This window comes from Mastomys coucha, unplaced genomic scaffold, assembly GCF_008632895.1.
Source record: "Mastomys coucha isolate ucsf_1 unplaced genomic scaffold, UCSF_Mcou_1 pScaffold2, whole genome shotgun sequence".
Lineage (NCBI taxonomy): Eukaryota > Metazoa > Chordata > Mammalia > Rodentia > Muridae > Mastomys > Mastomys coucha.
In genome coordinates this window covers 21,503,031-21,522,144 of record NW_022196902.1, presented here as the reverse complement: position 1 = coordinate 21,522,144, position 19,114 = coordinate 21,503,031, and the positions used below count along the sequence as shown (strand labels likewise).

Here is a 19,114-nt window from a genome sequence, read left to right as displayed (position 1 = left end):
TGGTACAGTCAATTCCTGAATGCACTGCTTCTCTTTAATCTACCCTAACACCTGGGTTTTATCATTCTTACACTCTATCTATGATGATCCCTGAGCTTCTCTTGTAGAGATACAAGATATAGATTCCCCATTTGTGGCTGAGCACTCATCAACCTCTTAATCTCTGCACTTTGATGGAGGGTTTCTGTGTTAATGATTATCCACTGGATAAAGAAAAGGTCTGAGAACTGGTTAAAACTCAGTTATCTTATTCTTTTTTTCAAACCATTAGACATGTTCTATTCATTCAGCTAGTAAAAATTAAAAAAAAAATGATTAGTCTAGGGAGCTGACTGAATGAGAAAAGTACCTGTTGTGAAGGACCTGTGTTTAGACTTCTAGCACCACATAGAAAGACAAGAACACTGACATGAGGGCAGAGACAAAAGGATCCCTGGGTAGGTCGTTAGCCTGGATGAACTGATGAGCAAGCTCCAGGCTTAGTGAGAGACCCTGCCTCAAAATATTAGGTGGATAATTCCAAAGATAGCTCAGTGATTAAAGAGTATTTGACTGTTATGCACACAAAGGACCCAAGAGCTCTTCTTAGCACCCCAGAGTGATTATTGAGCCTCTGTAACTTCAATCTGGAGATTTGCCACTCTCTTCTGGCCCTCTAGGTACTGCATGCATGTGGTACACAGATATACATATGGACAGGAACACCAATTCACATAAAATAAAAATATATATCTTTTTAAATCACCAACCAAGAAGTAAACATGGAGGGACCCATGATTCCAGCTGCATATGTAGCAGAGCTTGGCCTTGTCAGGCATCAGTGGGAGGAGAGGCTCTTGTTCCTGTGAAGGCTCTCAATGCCCCAGTGTAGGGGAATGCCAGGGCGGGAAGGCGGGAGTGGGTGGATGGGTGGGTGCACACCCTCATAGAAGCAGAAGGAGGGGTGATAGGAGAGGGGGTTTCTGGGGGTGGGAATCAGGAAAGGGGACAAATGTAAATAAATGAAATATTCAATAAAAATGTAAAAGAAAAAAGATATATCTTTTATAAAATAAAGTATATAGATCCAAGGAAGAATGCTAATATTGACCTCTGACTTCTACCCACGTCCTCTATTCCAAATAACATGGAAGCAAGGAATTATGTGTTGTAGCCTCGTCAGGTAGATAGCTAAAATAATATTTTATAGTTTAACTGACATGTAGTCACATTGGTGCTTGCTACTGCAGTGGCCCATGCTTGCTCTTCTGTCTCTCCACATCAGCCAACTCATTCTGAAAACCAACTGGTACTCTTGAATCCTGACCACCTTGATCTGGGTGCGACTTCTTGGCTCTGTCTACGTGGTGACTCTGAAATGACAAGCACATATAAATTATCAGTCTAAGATAAATGCCTTCTAGAAATGTGACAAGGGTAAACATTTATTACATGGCAAATCATTTCTGTAAATCTGAAAGAAAATATTCTATATGCCAAATCAAGTTATAAATCCTAGGTTTCTCATTATACTTTAATAATCTAAGTGTGCAAGTTTTAAGGTAGCCAACTGAGTAGAAAAAAAAGTTGTTATAGAAGAGAAAATTATCTTCCAAAACTATTTATATGTATTACTTTTTCCTTGCATAGCTTATAAAATATTTTACTTGTAGAACATTCCTACCCAGTTATTTCCATTATAGTCAGACAATCCAGAACTTTGTCATATACCACATAATTATATATCAATTCTGCATTATTCTTTTGTGAACTTATTATTTTTAAATTTTATGTATATTATAGATGTTTTGCCTATAGGCATGTATGTGTACCACTTGCATGCATATTGCCTAAGGAGGCTAGAAAATGACACTGGATGCCCTGGAACTAGAGGTACAGAGAGTTGTGAGATGTCATGTTTCTACTGAGAATCAAATCCAGATTTTCTAGAAGAAGTAAATGTGTTCTTACCCACTAAACCATCTCTCTACAGTGGTCTCCATGCTTTATTCAGAAGAAATCTTAATATCTCCACTAAATTTATATACGTTTTATTCAGCAGTTTGCAAATTTGACAAAGTCCTCTGGCCAATTTGAGAGTACTAATACATCATACTGATGAATTATTAAGGCCCAGCATCAATGGGCCCCTATAACTTATCATACATAGGAAATGTCATAAAGTTTGACAGTATACTGACATATTGCATACTTCAAAAGATATAACAGTTATGATCCCAAATTCAAGAAATACCTAAGGGGAAAATTAATCTTCAGTCCTTTGTTTCATTATCAAATTTAGAATAGAAGCTTATTAGTTTGACTATGATTATAAAATATTAGCAGATTTGTATTCAAAATGAGCGAGTCAGTTTTAGCCAGTGTGACACTGAGGCCAAGACAACGACCTTTATTCTAAAGTTCTTCATAAAATAATATATAGAATTTACCACATTAAAACTGGTTTTATAGAATGAAAGAATTATGAAGTATATAGGACCTGGGAGTCCTATACAATGACCCAGGATTCACCCAGATTAACAAAAAAAAAAAATGTTGGAACTATAAGACCTGGTCATAAGTACAGGACTTATGTTACTCTGTAACTCATGGTTTCTGTCTATCAGTACAGAATAATGATCACACTGATGGCTACACATCTGTTGCATTCTTTTTTTTCTTATCAAATTCCTTTGTGTGTAATTTTAAAATGCCCTACTGTTTTAACTTTTGGCTTGCCCACATGGCTTCTTTTGAACCAAAAAGATATTGACACACCTGGAAGCTTAAGAGATAGCCACACTATTGTTTATTTGTTCATGCCTGCATTTCCATGAAGTGATGAGAACAGGTTCAGGCTAGTATGATGGAAGTGGACCATGAACTATAGTTTAGGTGGGTTACCAAGTTGTCTAAGCTGAAGTAAGACGCAGCTATAGGAGTCCAGGATACCTAGGATACACCAGTTTAGACTAGTGTAAACCAACTCATGTTGGTTCAACCTCACAATTTATGAACACATTAATGTTATTTCAATTATATGCCATACGATTTTTTTTCAGGAAGTCATGTAATACTGTGCAGTGATAACTGTTTCATTCAGCCACCTTCTATACCAAACAGTGTTGTATGACAAAGCAAATATATGACACCATGGACTTGTCAAATGTATTTCAAAATACCTAATGAGAGAATTAAGATAATGCGGCAAGCTTGTATAGATAATTCTCAAATCGCCTTCTAATATCAAAGGATAGAAATTTAATGGTATTGCCAGGGACAAATCAAAGAATCATTTGAATACTAATAGTAAATTTAACTATTTATCATCATAGTGCATATATTCACTTGCTCACAAGCCAAAAATATATAAATCAGTAACTTAATATGAAACCTTAAGTCTATTGCCAAGCCTACTGGTATACACAGTATTTGAAAATACACAGTATTTGTAAAGAAGAATATTCAACATGTACAAATTACATGCTTTTGAAAATATATTAATGTCAAGGTAGGCATTAAACAAATCCCCCATACTGAGCAATAAACTAGAGTGGATAAAGGCATTTGCCTCAGCAGCTTGATGACCTGAGTTTGATCCCTGAGACTTACAAGCTCATATCTGACTAATTAATACTTGACTCATTCACAAACCCCAAAAAATCCTAAGATGAGACCTGAACCCTGTGAGTCATCCTCTGACCCCCCCACATGTACTCTGTGGTACAGAGTATTTCCTCTCCTTCTTCTCTCAGACAACACAAAACAAGTAAACAAGTGCTTCCAAAGATTTAAGCAAATGAATAAATACAAGTGTGAATGAAAATCTAGCAGTTTGTGGTAATCATAAGTGCTATGTTATAGTCCAAATGCTAAAGAAGCTATTTTAGATATTATTAGAGACCGTTACCACTATGGGAGAAAAAAGCCACCTGATCATAATGGGCCAACAATTACACTGTCTTATGAGTTTCTTGTTGCAAACATTTGTAGACTTAGAAATTTTAGAAATACATTAGAATTTCATAAATTAGTAATATATATCTGCTGAAAGAACCTAAGCATGGTCTCCTTTGGTTGAGCTCTGTGGTGCTTTCCAACTCTTTAACTTATGCATAGCCAGTTCCTGTCTCCAGCATGGAAGCTCAATGGATCTGTGCAGTTCTTGAGTCACTGGTCCCATTCCCAACCTCTTACTGAGTTTCAGTGCCACAAGTCTGTTCCCACATGATAAATTACTATTTATTTTCTGCCACAATGAAGTTCCCACACTGTTATTTCTTCATTGCCTACTTGTCTTCTATTAGTCCTCAACTCTTGCATTCTTCTTTCCCTTTTCATGGTTATCAAATCATTTCACTCTGACTTTCTCTATTCCTTCATATCTCACAAACTTCACTACATATTAAAGTTTCCCTTAGAACACAGCTTCTACCTTCATACACTGATTGCAGGGGACACTGGAGACCCACTTACTATAAATGATAGTCATTGTTTTCAGGTTATCCTTAGGTTGATGGTCCTGGGCTCTGACTTCCTGCTCTTTCATATGCCCACCATCTAGCCATACAACATGTCACTTCTCATTGCTATCATTTGCCTATTAATCTCAAATTACCATGAATTCTGGATTGCTGTTTTCCCATCCCATAATTCTGAGTGACATTCATATGCGGAACATCTCATTCAACACCCTGAGTGTCTCCTCATTGCAAGAATTTTTTCCTCTACCCCAGTCCTTCATTTTATCTACCAAACATTTATTTAAAATGCTGTGTTTTTAAGCATGCTAATTATTGCATCATTGAAAGACAAGTGATTATATATTATCCTTTATATCTTTGATTCAAATTACTGGTCAACTACCTATAGAAATTACAAGTGAAAATGACAGTAGTGTTAGATAAAGTGAGAATCTAGAAGTGAGTGTGAACACAGAACCCAGAAAATTTGTGTGGTAGATGAAAAGAAAAATGGGGGGTGGTCACTGTTTGGCAGTGCTTAGATACTGAACCTTCAAATTGAAGATGGAATCCAGAGAAAACTTATAGAATGAAAATGTGTGACAAGAATTGGCATGGATTTGGAATGGCATGCATCTGGACTTTTTTGCAGCTCCATAGTTACACAATCAAAATTAAGTTGTTTGGAATTTCTAACAAACTAGACATAAGAATCCTAACTGATGATACTAAAGGACCATTATATGACTTCTGATGTTATTCCTTTTTATGTTTTAAAGACTTATTTTTACCTTTAATTATTTATATGTAGGCAGGCTGTATGTTCATGCAATATCTTCAGGGACCAGAAGAGAGCACCCTTGTAAAAGAGCAATCCTCTTCAAACAGATGTGTTTTTAAAGAAACCACCTTCTCATCTTTCATAAACAGCCACTGTGTCTTAACATCCAGAATATTTCTCTTCAGAAAGTAAACTTAAGTGGTAACTCTAAAGAAATATCTGGTAATATTTGGGGATTTCTTTACTAACTTTGATCCTATTGTTGTGCTATGCTCAAGTGAAACCATCTTCCAGAGAAACACTAGTTCTTAGGAGAACATTAATTCTGAGGCTGCATTATGATACTCCAACCATTGAAAGACAGACACCTGTCATTCATTTCCTGATGGCCCCAAAATTTGAGAGAAGTGGATGCAGGCCTCCTCCATGTAAACTTCACTCTCTGTATGTGAGGGCTTCTTGTTTGGTTTCTGTTTGAGTGGCTACAAATAATTTAATGATCAGAGATATTAGTAAAGAAAAACAATTAAAAATATGGAAGCCAAAAGTAATTTTTCTCCTTTGTCTTGTGCCTTTATGTGTGTATTCTCCTTGGTAATCATGCTTAAGATCAATAATAATTTAGATTACAAAATGGATTAAAACAACAAGAAGTTTTCATTCTGCATTATGAGACTCAGATGTAATTTGATGTTCCCGGGGAAAGTATTTAAACAAGAAGGAACACAAACTGTGAAAACTAATCTAAATCTGACAACCTATACCATCCTCTCAGATAATATTCTGTTTCACATAATTATCCACATAGAATTACTGATCCCCTTCTCTGCACAGAGTCTATTTTTTTCTCATACCAGTGGGGGAAAGGTGCATTTGAGCTGCCTTACTGGTTCTAAAAGAAGCTGTCATTTTGCATCTTTCAATTCCTTTCTTCCTTATGTTGTTACTGGGAGTACACTGAGACCACATGTGATAGGCCTTACTTTATCAGGCATTGGAAGCCAATTTCCACCTTTTCCTCCAGCCTCAGTTTACAGCTTCCCCAGGTGGAACATTGTGCTGGCATCTAGAACCCTGTAGGCCCAGAGCTCCTTAAGCTTTGAACGCATGAGCTGAGCTCTGACCCACTGCTGGTCAGGAGCTACATAAGCAGCCATGGGTGCATATATGTTGACACTGAGCTCTTCTCAGGCTCAATTTACTTGACACACAGTATACTGTCCTCTAATGAGACATTTTAAAAGGGTTCCTATCTCTCCATTCCTTTCTCTTGGATCAAAGAAGAAACCATTGCTCTTTAGAAAATGAAGATGTAGGCATCTCCTGGCTATATTGCCCTTATAAGGGATAACAACCTCCGTCCCAGTCCTCAAAGGCCACCGCTTCCTCCAAGACTGACTGTGACTAGATGCAAGCAAAGCCATCTCTACTGTCACTGTGATTGGAAAACCTTATCATGCCTCATATAATAAACATCTTACTATGTTCTCAGAGACAAAGCCTTTCAACTTGTCATTGAGACTGTTTTAAATACCCATTTCCAAAGACACATTTCAAGGGCATATTATAAATCTGAGCAGCTCAATCATTCTGCCTACTTCTATAGAGATCTATGAGTTTAGCTAAAGATGGCATAACTATTAGAAGCACTGCTTAACCAACACATTTTTTGTTGTAAAACAAGAACAGGATGGATGGCTAATTTAGACAATTGTTATTCTTAGGGATATGAGTGAGAAAGCCTTCAGTCTTCAGTGATATTTGTCCTGTATACCTTGTATTATAAAAGCTTGCAAAAACATTTGCTGCTTTCTTGCTAGTGTGGTAAGCATCTCTCTTGCAGATGCCAAGGTCAGCTTACTTAAGATGTTGATGCCATAAACACTGCAGTTGCTCTTGGTGTACAGACAAATCTTTTTCCTTCTTCCTTATTTTGCTTTTCTGCAAATTTTAAAGCAATTAGTTTGCATGACTATGGTCATGTAGTTTCATATTTTGTGTTTAATGGAAAAATCACAACTTTGGGGTTCTGGGAGAGTAATTGGTGGCTAAAGGGCAGGCAAATCATCCTATTTAGAAATAAGAAACAGAAACTACAATGGTACAAAAACGATGTGACACAATTTAGGTTAAATTGATTTGGGGTGAAATTAGTTTTGAATGTAGCATTTAAGTAGTGTCCAGCAGAGCCATCCATGCAGTAGATGCCAGATGGGAGCTGTGGTGCTCAATAATAGGTCTGAAGCCAGTGAAATTATTTTGAATTTGTTTCTTAAAAATTACATTTTAATTTTCTGAGGACTAAAACATACCCTTTCACAAGAACCTTTAAAAAGCAGAGAACAGAAAGTAGCAAACGTTTAAAACAATGTTACTTAGTTGTTTGAGCTAGGAACAGCTCTGATGGGTATGATATATTCCAACTCTGGTCAAGCATTCACACCATAGAAATGCTAAGCAGCATCTTTGTACTAAAATGTTGTCAAAATTAAAAAGCTTGTGAATGACTAAGTGGCCAACATACGGTGAGGTCTCAGCAAGCCGCTGTCTGCCACCTTATGTAGACTCTGCACTTTGGGCTGGTTCTTGTCCACAGTAGCCGTTGTCTCTGTTGCTTGTTTATTTTTGTGACAGGGTCTCACACATCCCTGTGTGGTATTGAGTTCACTATGTAGCCACAGATGACATTGAACTCCAAATCCTTCTGACTCTGTCCTGCAGGTGCTGAGATTATAAATGTGCACCACAATGCCTGATTCATGTAGTGCTGTGAACCAACCTGGGACTGTCTGTGGGTTAGGCAGGAACCCAACCAACTGAGCAACATCTCTACTCCACAAACACATTCAGTTATGCTATGCTTCTGTGTAAGCATAACAGAGTACCATTAATGTCAGGGGTTGGTGCTTGCCCATGTGATGAGTTTCAAGTCAGGCCAGTTATTGGTTGGCCATCCCTTTGTTCTCTGCTCCATGTTCTCTAAAAGAAATGCATTTCTTTTAGACAGGACAAATTTGGGGTGGAAAGATTTGTAGGTAGATTGTTGTTTTTATCCATCCACTGGAGATCCTTCCTGGTTACAGGAGGAGGCCCCTTCAGGTTCTGTCTCTGCTGTAATTGTGTGTTTTAAAGCTATGGAATGTAGTCTTTATTATTTAGAATATTCTCATTCTCAAATCCTTGGCTCTATGGTGGTCGGCTGCTCTATAACTCACGCACACTTCTGCTAACACTACTCTGCCCTTCTATCCTCAATTCTTATCTGCTGTCTCGTCCACTCACTTCCCCTACCAGGCCTCTCTGAAGCTACATGCCAACAGCTGATTTGTGGAGATTTCAAGAGCCTCAGCTTCTATTCCATCCATTATTTGCCAGTCTCTCAGTTTTCTCTCACCAACCCCAGTGTTTTACAATTTACAATTTGTCTCCAATGTGAGTTTCTGTTTACAGCTTTATCCTCAGTTATCTCTGAATCTGTTTTATTATTCCTTGTAAGATAAGAGATGTCAGGCCAATTCCTCTTATCAAACACATGATCACAGCAGTCTAGAAATCCTTGGAGTAAAAAACCTACTTAATCACTTAATAAGCTAAGATGATGATCTAGAATCAATTCCCATATTTCTCTCTCTCTCTCTCTCTCTCTCTCTCTCTCTCTCTCTCTGTCTCTCTTTCTTTCTCTCTCTCTCTCTCTCTCTCTCTCTCTTCCCCACCCATGGCCATAGGTAGCTACAATAGTATATTTTCCCATTTATTTATTTATTTATTTATTTATTTACTTATTTACTTATTTATTCATTCATTCATTCATTCATTCATTCATTCATTCATTCATCCGGACTGCATCTCCACATTTCCTCCCAGTCCTTCTCTCACACAGCTCTTCCCTCACCCCATCTCCTTCTCCTCTGAGAAAGGGGAGGGACCCCCTGGGTCCTGACCCACCCTGTCACATCAAGTACTATTGTGTACATCTGTCCTCTGGCCTCTTGAACTGTCAGCAGTGATATTCAAAGGCATTCTGCCTGAGATTGGGCCTGATATCTTTCTGTCATGGGCAGGGGGCTGTCTCAAGGCCCGTCCTCTCCCTCATTTTTATGATTTATAATGATTACTAGAGGAGAGAGGGTTCCTGAGCCTTCTACCCTCCCCAACAATATCCAGACACTTAACTCTTGATGAAGAATAGATAGTTTTCATTCAGTTATGTAGCAGCTCATAAAATGCCCATATCCTGCAACTAACCCATCAATTCCCCTTCATGTAAGTGGCCCTATGTCAACTCCTGGTTTCTCCCAGCTAACATGAGTGGAATTGTTTTCTGTTTCTTTCCCTGGTGCTTACTCTCGGGGGGGGAAGACATTTTGTTATTTTCTCAACAAAAGGTCCCCCAGTTCCTAGCTTACAAAGTGCTCTGCCCACTTTCTAAAGTGAGTGCCTCTTCCCTGGATTATGGGTCTTCCAGTGCCTCCCTCCTCCTGACATCCCAAACCAATTACTCAGCTTCTAGTTTTGAAATCCGCTGATCCTCCTCTTCTAAGCCCTCCTTGGCTTGGTCCTGACTTTAGTAATACTGCCCCTTTGTTGCTGCCTGCTGTGTCTTCTTTCCTGCTCTGCTAGGTCTGCAGAGCGGTATGCTCATTTCCTATGCAGATGCTACACTGACAACATCTTTCCCAATGTCTTTTTACACATCACACGGGCTTTGAAAAGACCTCTTTGATATCTTAGTTGGTGGTTTTAGAGTACACTATAATTATTTGGAAACTTTTATAAATGTATATATATATGTATATATTTATACATATATACATATATATATAAATATGAAATGTGTGTGTGTGTGTGTGTGTGTGTGTGTGCGTGTGTGTGCATGTCTACCCTCCATTCACAGGTGGTTGGACAGAGGGTACCAATATCATGTCTTGCTTAACTATCCACTTATTTTTTGAGGCTGTATTTCTCACTGAAACTGGAGCTAGCCAATTTCACTGGGTTTGCTGTACAGAAATACCTAGGGATCCTCCTGTCTTCATACTGAGATTTCAGGTTCATGCCTCTGTTCCGTGATTCTCTGTATGCTGGGTGTCTAGGCTTCCAAAGACTTGCACAAACACTTGTCTGACTGACTATCTTACCTTGTAAAGACTGTTTTCACATTTTTAAAATGTGAAACATGCTAAGTTTAGAGAGTACATACTGTTTTCAGTAATGAAGGAGCACAAAATCAGAGATATGCCAAAACAATCTATTTTCAAAAATGTTCCTGCAGGATGGTTCTTTTTAACTTCTTAGCCTTCTCAATCAATGGTTAACCTAAGTATATACATATGTGTTCTCACTACTTCTAGGCATTTGGTTTAGACTTGGTGAATTTATGGAGCGTATCTGAACACTGGTATAATACATCTTTAATTTTATAAAACTTGTGCCATCAAGATACTCAACAAATCTTTAAAAGATGCAGATGAATACTAGAGACATTCTCCTTATTTGGGTGATTCTTCTACATATTAAAGCTTTGTTCTGTAAATTAATAATGCTCAATTTATGTAGAAAACACTTTGGAAACTCTTGGCTACAATTTCTTTGCTGTAGTTTATAATGAAGCCGTAAATGTATTCCAAAAGTAGACTCATCTTTAGCCATCTTTTAGTATAATTTTAAAAATTCTAGACAGTGGTTTTATTTATTAAATTTACCCAGAAAGAAATGTTTTCACTAAGGAAGTCATCAGAGACAGAATAATGGCATAATATATAAATAAATAGTTCCTCATGTATCTTGTTATTGAAACACAATCTAGCCGTACTGAAAACAGGTTGGTCAGTGAATAACCTGGATTTTCATGCAGCTGTACAGAGAACCTCTCTTGATGAGTTATGTTTTCATACAAACAATAACTTACATTTATTTTGAGCTTACTAAATACTGAATGTCATTCTAGGCTGGATACAGATATTTGTACAGTGAGATCTTCAGTATTTTGTAAGCATATTTCCAGGTAATTTTTCAAGCCGATAAACCATCATCAACGACAACAAACGGCCCTAACATGTCACTACATTGACTCTTTGTATTATTTTAGCTATTGCTAGTAATCACTAGTGTACCCAGTAATATGTAACATTTTAACTCCATTTTTAGACTCAAAAGAGTTAACATTATTTTTCTGAATTTTAAATGTAGCAAAGCTTTGGATTAACAATAACAATTTTAAACAATGGAAAATTACCGACAATTATCTTTCTATTCTTATTGCTTAGTTTAAAAATATGTCATTAATTATAATTAAATTTTGTCAAAGAAAAACATCAAATAATAGAGTAAAATATGCTGAAATGCATTGTCACATAAAAGTGCTTGAAAGCTTCCTTACATTCTTATTTGTAATTTCAAATTTTGGCTGAGATTTTGATGAACATAATAAATTCATCTTTTTTCCCTTCTAATGTATCTAATAAAGAAATATCAGAAATGTGGGAAAACTGCCAATTTTAAGTTTTGGAAAAAAGCTTTATTTTACATATAAGTACAATTTATAATTTTATTTACTGTAATGTATATTACTTTCAATGAGTTAATAAGAGAAACATGGCTCAATGACCCAATACAAATGAAATTATCTACTACTACCCCAGACCGGCAACCTGGAAATAGAATATTAAGGCCTTGTTATCTCCCCACTGCTTCAATGCAATTTCAGTCCTTCTCTCCAAAGTCAACTATTGTCCTAACATAGTTTATTTTCATAACTACTTTAAGCTCCATGCACTCTGAATTACACAGTATACTCTGTTTCCTAGTTGGGTTCTTACTTTTTATCTACAACATAGGATATTCCATGATTGAACATGCCAAATATAAACTTAAGAGTGTTTGGGTTGTTTCCAATTTTAGCTATTACAAAGGATACTTCTATAAACATTTCGGATTCTCTTCTTTTAGGCTTTTTGGTTAGGTGAACATATGTGTATATTTCTGTAAGAATCAATGATGGCCAATTTCTATTCACTTAGCATAGCAATACAGCATGTCTGGGTATGTCTGTGAGAGATTTTCCATGGAAGATTAGGGGAAGAAAACATCACTGTGAATATGGGTGTCATCATTCCATGGCTTGTGGTTCAGACTGATTTAAAAATGGGAACTTAGCTGAGCACCAGCATCCCTCTTTTTCTGCTTTGTGATGTCCCAAGATATGGGCAATCAGCCATGTTTTCTCCATAACGGGTTTTATCCTTATAGACAAATAAGCAAAAGAAGTCCCTCATCTTTTAAGTTGCTTTCTGGTGTGATTTTTTCATATCAATGAGCAAAGTAACAAATATAGTGTGTACTTACTGGGTCAGGTATGGGAAGCTTTGTAAATCTGGCCCAATATATTCCTAGAATACCTCACTCATGAGTGTGTAAAAGTCCAGTGTCTCCATACTCTTGCTGAGAGTTACGACTCTCAGGCTATTGAAAACTCCTGCAGATTCTGAAGTGCTGGTGTTATCTCCTCCTAATTTTAATTTGCATTTCCTAGCTGACTGTAGAGATTAAACAGTGTTATGTGGATTGCTGCAAGTAATTATTCTGAATACATAGAGCATTACTTAAACTTTTTGACTCTGTGACAAATACCTGAGCACCAACTTAAAGAGGGGAAGGTTTAAGTTGCTCACATCATCTGATGCTATATTCTTTTGTAAAAAGGAGGGTGTTACATACTAAAATATTTCACATGGTGTCTGACATGATCTAGCAAGAGAAAATTAATGTTCTCACTGGTTTTCTAATTTTTCATTTTTAATATTTCTTGGTCCCTAGTCAATGGATGTCACCACTTATATTCAAGGGAGTACATTCTATCTTGAGTCACTCTATTCTGGAAACATGTACTCATTTGCTAGACAGTCTCAATCTACTGAAGGAGACAATCCAATCTAAATAGCACACCTATTTGTATAGTAAGGATTTGAGCATCTTGTTCCCTTCTTTATCAGGCTTCCTGTGTTTTTGTTACTGATTAGTATAAATTCTACATATACTCTGAAAACAAGTTGTTTTGGTACTGCTTTGCTATTTTCAAACACTTCCCTCTCTTCTGGAGCTTGACTTTCATTTCTTAACAATGTTTCTATTATCTTTAAGCTACAGATTGATTTTGGTGATTTAAAAAATACTTGCTCATTTTATCTGGCTTAATTTCATGTAACTCCAGGATTATAATTTTTATTTTATTAGATTCACTGAATCTATAATAAATGTAATTCCCTGAGATCAGTAGTGTATGTTGTTATGTGCCCTGGCTAGAAAGACACTGAATATTTGGAAATAAAACCAAGACTAGAAAACAGAACTGTTCTATAACTATGATCAATGGCTATGAAGAAGAAGGAGGAGGAGGAGAGGAGAAGGAGATGAAGAAGAAGAAGAAGAAGGAGGAGGAAGAGGAGGAGGAAGAGGAGGAGGAGGGAAAAAGGAAGGAAGAAAGGAAGGAAGAAAGGAAGGAAGGAAGGAAGGAAGGAAGGAAGGAAGGAAGGAAGGGAGGGAGGATGTAAGACATTCATGCATTTGTACCCTTCACAGAACCATATAACACTGGTTGTATTCTTTCTAAGTAAACAGTCTGAACACTGCTCTGACTATCAAGCCTTGAAGTTTAATGACAAATATACAGAGAAAAAGGCAGAAGACACTTTACAGATGCTTGCTCTCGGGTCAGGCTTTGAACACATGCTAGTTGAGTGCCTGATATTTGACCTGTGGTAATAAGGAAGGAACCTATGAAATAAGTGTGGTAGGAAGGCATGGAAGTGGGAGTAAGATGGTGGGTAAGCATTATATCTATAGGAAGAAAGCAGAAAGATAAATACTACTGTTCATTTCATGTCACCTTTTTTGTTTTTGTTCATCTTGCACCCTAGTACCACCCACAGTCAATATTAATAATAGTCCCCCTCAATTAAACCATTTTGGAGAATTCTCTCATAAACATGTCTATAGGTGTGTATCTTAGGTGATTTCAAATGTCCTCACATGCAATGAAAACTAACCATGATTGTGTCTTTCCCACATCCAAAATGCAGCCACTGCAGCTTCCTAAGTCCCTATGTTTTTTAATAGCTTCAATATTGTCTAGTCTCTTCTGAGACTCATAACAAAATCCTATGAGCCCCATAAAATAAAAACATAAATGTCACACTAGCACAGAATAAACATTTCCATTCCAAAATGGAGGAATGAAAAGGAATCAAGGGAAGACTTGACCAAAGCAAGATACAGTTTAAATATAATTGAAGCCAGCATGTCTTTCATAAAATCCCAGTTCCAAGATTTAAGGCTCTGTTGTAAGACCAAGAAAAAGCGATATATCAAAAACTACATAAGCAAGTCTTGAGCAAAAGAAACAAGACTGGAAAATTTTTATATTGCAAAGCAAGCAGTGGGCTGTGAACAACCAATCAAGTATGTGCATTTTCTCAAAACAATTAGCATGTTCAACATTAGGAAGAAATACGGTCAGGAGACAGTGGCTGAAACATGTTCAGCTGAACATCTTAATGACTTTGTCATACACTGTTGGATGTGAGCCAGTGTCATTTAAAGATAAAACAGTATAACCAAGGTTACTATAGTCCTACAGCATCAGACCCATGTACCACACTATGAAATTTGTTCAAAAGTGTGTATGTCCTGAGAGAAAGTGTCAGTCAATATTGTATGTGAAAATTGTTTTAAAAAAACTTCATATTGGATCTGAATGGAACAATGCCTCTCAATGAAAAAGAAATCTGTGGCAAGTAGGTAATATAAATACACAGTGAGTGTTTTTATTTAATACTGACTTTTCATTAGAGGAAACTCATTAAATACAGACAATGCATGAATTCTTTTATATTCTCAAAACACTAACACTATCTCATTTTGTCATGTTCAGATGCCAGGTTGCTAATTCAAAGCAAACCAATGGGTTCTTCCCGAGCTGTGTGTGATACAGTTAGAACTTCAAGTCTTTGAAAAAAGGGAACACAGTGTTTTCAGAGTTCACATTTGCAGATCATAAGAGGCTTATGGAAGAACAGGCTAGCCCTGTGGACCCTGTGATCTAGTGACTCTGGGCTGGAATGAAGAAAGAGATAATCTGTCCTGGAATAATCCAGCCTCTAAGTGCCAAGTGACAATTGTCAAGGGAGTCCTTCCAAATCTTATGCATCAATGGGTGAGAACACTCATCCTGGGCCACTCTGCATGGTTTGCTTTAGGATGTAGAATAATAGTGTTTGTTTACTTAATAAATGGTCAAAGATACTTCCAAGGACTGCTAGAGATGTCAGCTAGTATGAATTCTTTCTAAAGACTTTAGTTACAAAGAAGCCATTAAACTACTATATACCTTGTTGAAGAAATCAATATTTTGGTAGAGGGGTTTGACCAGTAACAGACTTTGACCTTAGGGTTCTGAGTGAGCAGTGCATGCAGAGGCTATTTCTGAGCTATTCTTATTTGTAAATGCAGATCTTATGTCAGTCATCCTGAAACTCCTTCCACAGAATCTCATCAACCAAGAAAGATTAACTCAGGAACACAAGGGAAAAGATGAGGTCAATACCATTCCAGGACATCCTTGTTCTTCTGAGGGGAATGAGCATTGCTCCGAGGTTTGTTTAGTTACCCCAAGGACTTTTTATCTACATAACAAAACTGTTTGGTGACTTCTTCATTGAGTGCCAATTTCCTTCCATATTCCAGAATCTTTATAAACTTAATGTTCTTAAGATATCATATTTCATGGATTCCAGCCTATAAATATGTTAATTCATATGGCCTTTTCTCCTATTATTTGATTTTTTATCAATTCAGTTTGTCCCGTGGTCAAGGAATCTGGAAGAATTGAGGAAGCTGTTTTTCCTCACATATACACCAGTCAAATAGATGTAGATTAGCTGGGAAAAGTTCTAAATTTATAATAACACAGATGAGATTGTTCAATATAGCCAGGCTCACCATATATAAAAGTACATCTGAGTGCATATTAAAGGGGTTAATGCGGGAAGAGTGTTTAGATCAAGTGCCTTTTACACCTGAGCTGAAATTCTCATTTTAATAACAAGAAAGTGAAAAAATGAGCATGCTATTTCTCTATATTGTATAAATAAATAACACCTATTTAAAGTCATATATTGAAAGTATATATACATATTACTATATATATAATATATATATATATACTTTGAAAACTAAATTCAAAGGTAAATTACTCAAAGAACAACTTGATTATAAACAATGCATGTAGTCTACATGAATCAATAGTTCCAACCCACTCCTGCATTCACTCTGGAGAGAGGGAGACTGAATAAGGCAGAAGACAAAAGAGATGCTTACAAACTAAGAAGTTATTAACGTGGGTAAAAAATACCAAGATCTATAGAGATGGCTCAGCAGTTAAGAGCACTGATTGTTCTTCCATAGGTCCTGAGTTCAATTCCTAGCAACCACATGGTGGCTCACAACCATCTATCATGAGCATCTGTCTGATGCCTTCCTCTGGTGTCTGAAGACAGTGACAGTGTACTCACACATGTCAAATAAATAAATCTGAAAAACAAATAGACAAAAAAAACCCCACAATCTAGCTTCAGGGTCTTATAAAGACTTTAAGTACATTAAAAATGCATGGTGTATACTTAACATCAGCACAGCCGACAAAGGCACCAAATGAGCCAAAGACAATAAGTACAGCACAAACGTAACAGAACTAAACAGCACTCTCAAGTACAAAACAAACACACACTTTGGTTGAAAACCTATCGTTTGCAGGTCTGTATCCATGCTACTCTTTTTTTTTCCCATTCTTTATCTCCTAATGTGGTGTGAGGTAAATAAGCCTTTGCCCTTTCTCTTTGTAACAAGAGGGCTTATCTTATTTTTGGATACAGAAAATGATAACTAAGGAAAAACTAAATGATCAAAGGTTTAAAAGAAAAGTATTTAATTCTTCACCACCATCATTTTCTTAATGCTGTAGAACAATATAGGCAAAGCAATAGAACAAAATAAAAACTAAATTATAAAATAGTAATTATTACTAATTAAAATATTGTTTATCTGTACTCCTAACTAGAACCTTCTGATTAGGGTTCATAGTGCTGAAGAATACTTTGCATGTTACTGGAGAAGAAAGGTAATCATTAATTTCACCAATCTACAAATACTGTGACATGCAAGATGTACGACTGCAATAGTTGCATAAATATTATATATCATATATCATATGTAAATATCATAGGAGTAGCCACTTTTTTATTTTATTTACTTACATTCCAAATGTTGTCCCACTTCCTGGTCCTCCCTCACAAAGTTCTTCCCCATCCCTCCTTGCCTCTGAAAGGGTGCTTCCCCCACCCCCACAAACCCCTTCTTTGGGTATATATCTTCAGGATTAGATCCATCCTCTCCCACTGAGGCCAAATAAGGCAGTCCTCTGCTACATATGTGCCAGGGGGCTTGGACTAGCCTGTGTGTGCTCTTTGGTTGGTGGCTCAGTCTCAGAGAACTCCCAGAGATCCAGGAGTTGACACTGTTGGTCTCCCTATGGGGTTGCCATCCCCTTCAGCTCTTTCAATCCTTCCCCTAACTATTCCACTGGAGCCCTGACCTTTGTTCAGGGCTTGGCCGAGAGTGCTTGTCTCAGTCAGATTCTCAGATAACATTTCACGCTAGGCTGCTGTCTGCAAGCACAAAAAGGCATCTGCAATCTTGTCAGAGTGTGGTGCCTGAGCTCGGGATGAGTCCCAGGTCGGGCCGGTCACTGATGGCCTTTTCTTCAGTCTCTCCACTTTTGTCTCTGCATTTCTTTTAGACAGGCACAATTCTGGCCCAAAAGTTTTGAAGGTGGTCATCCACTTTTCAAATATATATATATATATATATTATATATATATATATGTCATATATATATAATATATATATACACATATATATGGTTATCTTCATGAGAAGGAGCCCATACCTAACCCTGATAAAGCACACATGAAACTGAGATTAGGTAGGCCATGGGCCTGGAAGAAAACCAATATTATTCTGCTAAAGGAACATAGCAATAAAATGACTCCTAGTGACATATGGCTATATCCATAAAGCATTAACCCTTATCAGAAGCTTCTTCTTACTGTAGATGAACAGAGTGTGGGAGGTAAGAGACTTCGGAGCACTCGATTCTACATGGGATGTCTTCATCCAATCCTTCCCCTCACGGTTTATGTTCAATGGAGGCAGAAAGATTGTTACGAGCCAGAGAATGATGACTTCAAGGAGACAGTGTCTTCCTGACACAGGGCTGATACACATATGCGGACACAGACACTGTTACAGCAGACATACACACACACACACACACACAGGGCCACACAAAATCACAGGGCTGATACACATATGCGGACACAGACACTGTTACAGCAAACATACACACACACACAGGACCGCACAAAATCACAGGGCTGATACACATATGCAGACACAGACACTGTTACAGCAGACATACACACACACACACACACACACACACAGGACCACACAAAATCACAGGGCTGATACACATATGCGGACATAGACACTGTTACAGCAGGCATACACACACACACACACACAGGACCACACAAAATCACAGGGCTGATACACATATGCGGACACAGACACTATTACAGCAAACATACACACACACACACACACAGGACCACACAAAATCACAGGGCTGATACACATATGTGGACACAGACACTGTTACAGCAGACATACACACACACACACACACACACGCACACATACACACAGGACCACACAAAATCACAGGGCTGATACACATATGCGGACACAGACACTGTTACAGCAAACATACACACAC

At 37.4% G+C, this 19,114-nt stretch overlaps 1 protein-coding gene across 1 annotated transcript in view; it reads right to left on the bottom strand.

Annotated features, from left to right (window-relative positions):
- Window positions 1–19,114, bottom strand: part of Themis (thymocyte selection associated) — a 234,696-nt gene that overhangs the window by 18,566 nt on the left and 197,016 nt on the right. Inside the window, exon 5 of the mRNA XM_031380677.1 lies at window positions 1,200–1,352. Within this exon, the coding sequence (XP_031236537.1) occupies window positions 1,221–1,352 (132 nt within the window). The 3' untranslated portion in view covers window positions 1,200–1,220. The remainder of the gene's footprint in view (window positions 1–1,199; window positions 1,353–19,114) is intronic.